At 43.2% G+C, this 10,029-nt stretch overlaps 1 protein-coding gene across 2 annotated transcripts in view; it reads right to left on the bottom strand.

Moving 5' to 3' along the window:
- ARHGAP42 (Rho GTPase activating protein 42) overlaps nt 1-10,029 on the bottom strand; it is a 175,392-nt gene continuing 165,363 nt past the window's right edge. Inside the window, exons 21-25 of one of the 2 annotated variants that reach the window (XR_014510183.1) lie at nt 9,523-9,679; nt 9,354-9,416; nt 5,951-6,030; nt 2,036-5,047; nt 1-1,784 (exon numbers count right to left, since the gene is read on the bottom strand). Coding sequence is in view for 1 of the 2 variants with exons in the window: in XM_083436294.1 (XP_083292420.1) it covers nt 4,959-5,047; nt 5,951-6,030; nt 9,354-9,416; nt 9,523-9,679 (389 nt within the window). In the remaining variant the exon portion in view is untranslated. Of the gene's footprint in view, nt 5,048-5,950; nt 6,031-9,353; nt 9,417-9,522; nt 9,680-10,029 lie in introns of both variants that reach the window. The other variant, XM_083436294.1, reaches the window with a different exon arrangement.

Below are 10,029 nucleotides of genomic sequence, written 5' to 3'. Positions count from 1 at the left end.
GAGGAACAAAAGGAACTTTTAATTATTTTAAATATTTCTTACATTCTTAGTGTAAAAGTACTACACAGTTAGACGGAAGTAGCAAAATGCACCAGGAAATACATGCTGGTGGTTATTATTTACACATACACATATAGGTGGCTGTACAGAGTGCAGATAATTACCAAATCACACTACAGAATAAACAAACAAAAAAGTTCTATAATTTACTTGCAACCACTTCTTAAATATATTTGACTTTGTGATATTATTGGATACAGATTCCAAGTATTAAAATACAAAACAATACCTCAAAATTATATAAAACTCTAGTAGCTGTAATTTTTTTTTATTAATTTAAATGGAATTTACAGATGTAGAAACTGCCAAGTCCTATTTGCATCCTTTACATTCCAAAGCACGGAGGACCTTCTTGCAAAAAGGGACCTACAAAGAGCATCAGATAATAAGAGCAATGCCATATAATTATGAAATACTGACATGTGCAGCAACAGTATTATGTTGCATCGTAGTTTTCAGTGGCCGACAGAAAATATTACAAGGGACTCCAGTCTTGGAGTGAGAAAATGAACTAAAGCTGCCCTGAACAATGTCACAATTAAGTTAGATTTGGCAAACTGGAATTGCCCCAATCCAGCCATGCTCAAATAAAAGTCTAACAAATGAGCAAATTGTTCATTGGAAACCTTAGCTAATACAGGTGATCACAAGTCGAAGTGAGGGGATCATTTCTGCTTCACTTGTATAGGGAAGATGTTCTTGTCTGCCTGGAGATTCAAACCTTTCCCCTACCTAGAGATTTCAGTTCAGTCTGGAAAACTCAATTTCCAATGGAGGAAACAGATCCACATATTTATTTGCCAGCACAATTTTAGCTCCTGTCTTTAAAATGTATGATGAGAGATCCATCTGCACCCAAATGCAACCCACCCCTACCCTGGACAGGATGTTCATTAAGAATTGCTCAAGCAAGTGATGTGCTAGTCACACCTTCTGGCTGAGTGTGCCAGCTTTCCTGTGCAATTCATATGAAGTCTCCCAATGGATTTGCCAAAACATGATAGTCTTTTCCAACATGGTACATTCCAGATCTTTTGGACCCATAAGCCAATCATCTCTGGCCATTTGCCATGCTGGCTGGAGTTGATGGGAGTTGAAGTTTGTTTGTTTTTTTAAAAAACCACACTCATACTTGACCCTGTGGTTCATCATAACTGGGAAGATTTAAATGCCTGAATGTGGCTCATGTTGTGGCATATTCCTGTTCCAAACAACACAAATAACGCCACAGAGTCTCCAAGAAGTGCATTTTGTGTTGATGTGTTGTTAGTTCCTTTAAGAGGCCCGACACAGCCTTTCTTTTATGTGGCCAGATTGAAAATATGTGATATAAAAGCAAGGAGCAACCTTGCAATCCCCTTGATTTTTGATAAATAACACCTGCTTGCTCAATGTCTCTATGTTTATCCAGTGAGCTCACTAGTTTATCCATCACGACTCACCTCAGAGAGACTATACAGAGCAGGTCTAAATCAAATGTGTGGCAGCAGAAGCAGGGAGTCAAACTATGGTGCTAATTTTTAGCAGCAGAAATAGTTCTTTGTTGCTTCCTTTTATTATCGCCACGACTAGTGAAAGTCCTTTCCTCAAGGGGATGGCACAACAAACACAATTAAAGGTGAAGAGGAGCATTGTGGGTGAATGGAAAAGTAGTTGTAGTCAGGGTTACTTGAACCACCCCCCCTGGCCATAGTGCACTACGAAAGTGATTTACACAAATGAATCTGTGGAGAATAAGAAGAAGAGTTTGGATTTGATATCCCGCTTTATCACTACCCGAAGGAGTCTCAAAGCGGCTAACATTCTCCTTTCCCTTCCTCCCCCACAACAAACACTCTGTGAGGTGAGTGGGGCTGAGAGACTTCAGAGAAGTGTGACTGGCCCAAGGTCACCCAGCAGCTGCATGTGGAGGAGCGGAGACGCGAACCCGGTTCCCCAGATTATGAGTCCACCGCTCTTAACCACTACACCACACTGGCTCTCTGGAATGGAATAAGACATGAATGTACAGTCCAAGCACCATTGGACATAAGGAGAACCTAAAGGCCCATTTTATCCAAGAGGACAAGAGTGCAATGGCTCCTGAACGCCTGAATTTTTGGCAAGTTGTGACCATTTAATACTGCGCCACATAATCTTGCAAACTGTCGCAAGAACATATGGCAGTGCATACTGCCATGTGTGAGGAAACAGGTTTCACCCAGGGAAAGAATCCATCAAATACTTCAGCATGTCAGAATGAGACAATGGCCAAGCACCACATTTCTCCTTGTAGATTGGTGGAATATGGCACAGACCACGGGGCAGCACCTCCAAACAGATCTACAGCCCTAACAGTCCCCCTTTCCTCTCAACTGCATAAACGTAAGCGATGACACAGAACTATAATATTTATTTCTAAAGTCTCACATTTCCCAGGAACTATTGCGAACACAACCTAAGACCGTTCAGAGATAAACTGAAGGGGACTCTTGTGAAGGGTAATCACAATCCTGTCCTACGAGCAGAACGTGCGATGGAAGTTCATGGAACTCTATCCTCAAACATCAACACACGGAATCCAAACAGTACCTCAACAGAAATGCCTTTACAACCGATCATTCCGTTTAAAAAAGAAAACGAATTTCTGGTTGCCAGCAGCAGCACTTAACCGAAAGAGTACCATGTTCATCAAAGAAATAAAGAACTATTTCCACTAGGTTTGTTTAAGAGCTGCAAAGTCACTCTTAATAGGATAGCTATGTGTTTATAGGATGGTAAGCTTTGCCAAGGAGTCCTTTTCACTAGATGTCAAAGGAGGTAGATTATCACTTAAAGCTTGTGGCTTTACTAGGCACTTAAATATCAACCAGGGTGAACCATTCATGCCAATTGCCTGGGCAATACCCTTTCTTGGAATGCATACTGTAGTGGAGGAGTGTAAAATAAGAAGTGGTCTTGCTGCTAATTTTATTTGTTGGCTGCTTGGGGTTGTCTATTCTCAGTTACTTCCGTTGCTCCAAGACAAAACAGATCCTTCTCAGTCTACATGACCCGAGGAGCATTGCTGAGACAAGTCTTCCCCCACCCCGCCCCCAGCCATATCATGTCTTCTGTACCAAGCGAATGGTCCACAATGCATGGCCATCGCTTGATTCCTCCACACATGATTATGGGCAGGCGAAATGTGTGATGTGACACCGCTGAAAAGCATGGTGTGCAAGCCTATACAGTCACACCTCGGGTTGAATGTGCTTCAGGTTGAGCGCTTTCGGGTTGCGCTCTGTGGGAACCTGGAAGTAACGGAGCATGTTACTTCTGGGTTTCGCCGCTCACACATACGCTCAAAATGACGTCATGTGCATGCGCGGAAGCAGCAAAACGCGACCCGCGCAGACGCGCCACCGCGTCTTACGTTCCATTCAGGATGCAAACGGGGCTCCAGAATGGATCCCGTTCTCATCCCGAGGTACCACTGTACATGCAAGATTTATCTGTAGCATTTTGAAAGGCTTTGACAGTACTGTTAGGCCTGCAGTGGTCCATTCGCACATGCAAGTCATCAGTGGAGGCTATGGTCGAACGATGAACGACCAGGTGTGAAACAGATGAGTCCCTGTGGAGATGTGTAGCCACATTTCGGTCGAGGCACCATTTATTTAAACCAGTAACTCCACCTGAGTGCTGTCTATCTGGTTGGCGGTCCTGGAAGCTCTGGTTTTTATTCCAAATGGCTTGGTGATTTTGTTTGCTGTTACTGCTCTGGGTCCCATTGCTATCTCTTTTTCTATTGTAATGTCTTACCATGGATTTTGAGCGGACCTCTTGTAATACGGAATTTATTAATACGGAATATATTTCGTATCGATCAGCCCATCGAAATGTTTCACTTGTTGTGAAAGTGCTATACATACTTGTTCTGGGCATAATTTTCAGAACATATGAAACGAAGACACTCCACAAAGGTATTTGTTAAATTTGCGAGAGAAAATAATTCAAGAGCCTAAAACCATTGCATGTGTCAATATGAGTGGCGGCAACAGAACAGATTTTATTTAAAGGCTCAAAATTACTAGTTCTCACTTGTTGCCTCGTGGACAGTGTAAATTTCAGGGTCCTGTTTGCTTTATTTGCTTTTGTTTATCCAATGGAAAAACATCACACCTTCCCCCAGTCTGAAGGACCAAAGGCAAAGGAAATATAAATAAATAAAAAAGCCATAAATTACTCCTGTAGTTGGTGTTCCAATTTAGGATTACAGCATTTCAGGGAAGACGGACTCTATAAATATAATTTATTAATAATAATTATATGGAAAAGACACAAAGTAGTGAACATACACAAACACATAATTGTATTTAAAAATGCCTCTTAAAAACGAAAAGCACGCTTTTGATTAAACTGGTGCTCCAACTAATTGCCTTTGCAGCCCTATAAATGACATGCATTGCATCTGCAAATTGTGATCTCCGCAGACTTTTATCGAAAGTTTAAATAATATAGAAAATCAAAGACTTCTCTGAAATGGCTGGGACCGATTGAGAATCAAATGCTTAGTTGCTGGGGGGTAAGGCAGAGCTTTCCCAAGCAACAACGATTTGTTTTCAGCTCCTTATTTTTTTGGCTGCTATCATTTTGTCTTAAAAATAAAATGAATTTCTGGTTGCTAGCAGCAGACGACCAAAAGAGTACCATGTTTCAAACATCTGAAAACAAACCCAGCTGACTATTTGCACCAGGTTTGTTCCGTTTATAAGGAGCTACATTGTCTGCGGCTGCAGAAGTCAAATCTGCCACACACAGGGCTGACTGGCAGACCCCCATATCTGTGTCAGATTAAAAATATATATATATAAATCACAGTGCTTATTGCTTGTTACCATGGATACCATGAAGATGCTGCTGTCTGCTAACTATTACTAGAGAAAGACAACGTAATTCTCTGGAACAAGTCCTGTTTTGCCTTCATACGTCGCTTTGAGCCATCCCGGTTCCACAGATGGATATACTATGAAGAAGAAAATAAAAAGAGAATGTACCTCAATACTCTCTTGTGAATACATAATGACGACCGCGACGCACAACAACACACATGGCATCTAATCTGAAAGGGGAGAAGCGTTAAGTCTGTCTTGTGACACCTTAGAAGCTAACAAATTTGTCAGGCCACATTTACACCAAGATACCACTTCGAACTTCCCCCAAAGAATTCTGGGAGTTGTAGTTTCTTAAGGGTTCTGAGATCCCTAATTCCCCTGACAGAGCTACAGTTCCCAGAGTGGGTTAGCAAACTTAACAACCGCTCTTCCCAGGGAACTCTGGGAATTGAGGAGGGGAATAGTCCTGTATACCTGAAGGAGCGTCTCCACCCCCATCGTTCAGCCCGGACACTGAGATCCAGCGCCGAGGGCCTTCTGGCGGTTCCCTCATTGCGAGAAGTGAGGTTACAGGGAACCAGGCAGAGGGCCTTCTTGGTAGTGGTGCCCACTCTGTGGAACAGCCTCCCTTCAGATGTGAAGGAAATAAGTAGCTATCCTATTTTTAAAAGAATCTGAAGGCAGCTCTGTTCAGGGAAGTTTTTAATATTTAACGCTGTATTGTTTTTAATACTTGATTGGGAGCCGCCCAGAGTGGCTGGGGAAACTCAGCTAGATGGGCAGGGTATAAATAAATTATTATTATTATTATTATTATTATTATTATTATTATTATTATTATTTAGGGGGGTCTCTTAAACAACTCTCTGAACCCACAATTCTTTGGGGGGAAGCCATGACTGTTTAAAGTGATGCCATAGTGCTTTAACTGTATGACGTGAATGTAGTCCTTTTGGTGCCATAGGACTCTGTTGTTTCTGCTACGACGACGACGACAACAACAACAACAACAACAACAACGGGAGAAGTCTTACCATTGGAAAATATGGCTCCCTGAGGGAAGGATAGTTCATGACTGTGTTCAGCCTTGCAGGAATACATGGCTTTGGCTTGCCTGAAAAACAAACAAGCATGGTTTATGTTGCTACAGAAACAGAAACATTCACACTGTGAACGCTGCTGGTAGCAGTCAATGAAGTGGCCATTGATTGAGAGGTGCGAGACGGAAAAAAGTGGGGCACTCTGAAGAACTGTGCATGCACACAAAAGCTTATACCCAGAACAAACTTAGTTGGTCTCTAAGGTGCTACTGGACAATTTTTAATTTTATTTCGACTGCATCAGAGCAACACGGCTACCTACCTGAATCTGTGTACACACTACACACTGAAAACAAATTTGAAGCACATCTCCGCCATCAAAGAATCATTGCCTGCAATTCCCAGCAGCCTTAAACTACAGTTCCCAGGATTTTTTGGGTGGTGGTGGAGGTGGAGGGAAATGTGTTTTAAATGTAGGATGTGTACGCAGTTTGTACCTTTAGCGACAGTGCTAAACAGTACTTGGGCCTAGCGCCTTGTAAGACAGCCCTGCAACCAGGTAATCTATTCAAGATGGTGGCCCAGAAGGCTGGCATGTAAACGGAAGAATGAGAAAGGCAGAAGGGGGCTAGAAACTGCCCTAGCAGAGAATGAATGAATATTTCCGTCAGCCATTGGCCATAGCAATAAAACAACAATACGATTTACAAAGAATAAAAACAAAAAGTCAATTATATAAAATACAGTTTAGGGCTTTGAATCAATAGTCAAATAGTGGATCTTATTCTAATTGCCCCAGCTAAAAACCTTGCAACCTTTGCTGTCACCTGCTCATCTTGATCTGCCAAGAGAAAGGATACTGTGGCAGTGGCTGGGCGACCTGGAATGGACAATAAAAGAGGGGTGATGACCTCATTCCTCAAGTCTTTTAAAGAGTGCAAGCCAGAAGGGCATGCGCCACCAATTCTGTACTACCATCTCCACAGAGACATAAGTGTTTTTTTGTGTGGAATTTGTTGGAATCGTCCCTCAAGTACAGCCGAGGGCAAAACATTCAATCTTGCGAGAGTAAAAGAGCGTCTATATTTTAGAATTGCTAGATTATGCAGACAGGGTGCCAGAGAGTCAAAATGGGTAGGTGGAAAATAGTCATACCATGGGCAAAGTTTCCTTATTGTGGCCAAGCTGTTCTGGCACTCAATATCATTTAGGAGAAGTGAAAAGACAAGGCAGGGAGGGAGGGAAAGGAGCTTGGGGCGGGGAGCCTCAGGAGTTCACTGCTAATACGATTTAAATCATGTGTCTCTATTTATCCTTGATAGTGCTGGGAGTTAGCCCATTGTCTCCCGAATGCTTCCTGCATGCAGCCCAAGGAAAGAAGAAGAAGAAGAAGAGTTTGGATTTGATATCCCGCCTTTCACTCCCTTTAAGGAGTCTCAAAGCGGCTGACATTCTCCTTTCCCTTCCTCCCCCACAACAAACACTCTGTGAGGTAAGTGGGGCTAAGAGACTTCAAAGAAGTGTGACTGGCCCAAGGTCACCCAGCAGCTGCATGTGGAGGAGCGGAGACGCGAACCCGGTTCCCCAGATTACAAGACTACCGTTCTTAACCACTACACCACACTGGCTCTGACTTCAACCAGAGCTCCTGCCTAATCAGCTCTGAATTTTCTCTCAGTCACTCCATCAAGAGGAGTGATTTGGTAAGTTTGCCTGTATGTCTGGAATGCAAAATACAGCTTGGTGGTTTGTGCAAACCATGACTTGGCATTCTGACTGCAGCCAGTTCATCTATCATCTAGCAAATGTTGTTTTTGTTATCTCTGGCTTGTTCTGCAGCCAACTGTTGCGTCTGCTCTTTCCCATCTCCCGAGCCTGTGGACCGAAATGCGATTTGCTCCCGATTGCTAATCACCCACCTTGAACTATTAACAGCCTAAGGAGCTTTGATGTTCTGAGAAAAGATCTCACTGTGTGCATTTGTGAAGGTGAGATGCTATCTTTTTGCAGATAGCTTCATTTGATGCAGCCAGGAAGAGAGGGTGTGAAAGTAACATTGTCAGGTGGAACATGTCCTTCAGGAAGTTTCTCTTTCTCTGGAATAAGATAAGGCCTTCTAGTACACATTAAGATGGTTATATAAAGGCACCTCTATTTTTAAGAAGCTGGTGGTTTCCTGAGTCTGGCCTTTCAACTTGTTATAGTTACATTTTGTGGGCAGAAACTTATTTTGTTTGCATTTTAATTATTTTATTCCTTTTGTAAATAGCCCAGTAACTATAAGGTGCGGTATAAAAATCCTTATAATAAATCAGCCGACCCACCGATGAATATTCCTAATGAAGCATAACAAGGAACAGAGAAGATTCTGTTAAGGTCAGCTATGGGGCCAGATCAACCAATACACCCCTTGGTCTCTCCTATCCGTACTGATATCTTTCTAGCACTGTTTAACCCTCTCCTTTCTCAAAGGGAAGGGTTGTTTCCTTGGGAAAAAGATAGGGAGATGGCAGAAGGGCTGTTTTGAGGACAAACCCAAATCCGAGCAGGCCTGAGTTCCGCTTCAAATGAAGGGAGGCTTTCCCAACTTTTAAATTTCTTTATTTCATAAAATTTATATGCCACTTAATTGTAAACAAACAAACCATCAAGCAAACTTCAAAGTGGTTTACAAAAAGAATAAAACCATGAAATTATCTGTAACACTCCCGCAACTTAGAACCTTCAAAAATATAAGCTAAAAACCACACATCAGCATTCTACATGTCTGGATAAAGGTAAAAGGTAAAGGGACTCCTGACCATTAGGTCCAGTCGTGGCTGACTCTGGGGTTGTCGCTCTCATCTCGCTTTATTGGCTGAGGGAGCCGGCATACAGCTTCCAGGTCATGTGGCCAGCATGACTAAGCCGCTTCTGGCGAACGCCGTTTACCTTCCCGCCACAGCAGTACCTATTTATCTACTTGCATTTTGACATGCTTTCGAACTGCTAGGTTGGCAGGAGCAGGGACCGGGCAATGGGAGCTCACCCCATCACAGGGATCCGAACCGCCGACCTTCTGATCACGCTCTCTGTAGACTCTGTTGTTTAACCCCCCAGCACCACCCGCGTCCCATACATGTCTGGATAGGCTAGCCTAAACCAAAAGCAGGCACTGAAAAGAGAACAGGGAAGGCACCTGTCCAATGTCAATAGGCGGGGAGTTCCCAAGGTGTGGGCACTGTCACACTAAAAAAAAATCCAAGTTCTTTTTACTCTGAATTCTTAGATTTGGGGTGTTTTTTTAATTAAAAAAAAGTTTTGGGCCTTCAGGATTGCATGGTAGAAACAAGAGCATGATAATAAAACCATGCATATACACGGAACACTGAAGAAGGAATTGTGAAGTGCGGCTTACCTTCCTGAGGGAGCCTGCTTAAGCGAGCCACCACTTTCAAACAGCTGGGCCTTCGCTGCTACCCTGGAACATACAAAATCATTTCTGGTTTACACACACTCTTCAGAACAACCCGAGGACCCAAATGCCTGCACGCAAACATGCACCACAACCCTCCGGGGTGACTTACACAGATCCCGGTCTCTGGTAGCCGTTACTTGACGCCGTATCGAGCCGCAGCCTCCTGCACATTTTTGGAGGCAGGTCTGGGTTTGCTGGGGCCTTGGGTGTCTCTTTGGCATCGAGAGAAGTTAAGCTCTGTACTGAACCACTGCAGCTTTTGTTACCTGAGTAAAACAGCGCCACACAAAATGATCTCAAGCATATTAAAAAAACCATTATTGAGCATCTGGCGAGAAAACAAGAGGCTTGAAAACCCGTTCTGCCACCACCTCACTGCAAGACTACAAGGAGCTGGGTGATTGGCATTAGAATCATAGAATCGTAGAGTTGGAAGGAAAACAAAGTCATCTAGTCTAACCTCCTGAAACGCAATAATCTTTTGCGCGACGTGGGGCTTGAACCCATGACTCTAAGATTAAGAGACTTATGCTCTACTGACTGTTTCGCTCAGGGTGGTACTTAACCTTCCCGTTGGTTTGTTCCAATTGCCTGTTTGCTGCATGCAGTGGAGAGA

The sequence above is a fragment of the Podarcis tiliguerta genome (assembly GCF_965153285.1).
Source record: "Podarcis tiliguerta genome assembly, chromosome: 4".
NCBI lineage: Eukaryota > Metazoa > Chordata > Lepidosauria > Squamata > Lacertidae > Podarcis > Podarcis tiliguerta.
The sequence above is the reverse complement of the archived record's forward strand: the minus strand, read 5'-3'. Positions and strand labels throughout refer to the sequence as shown.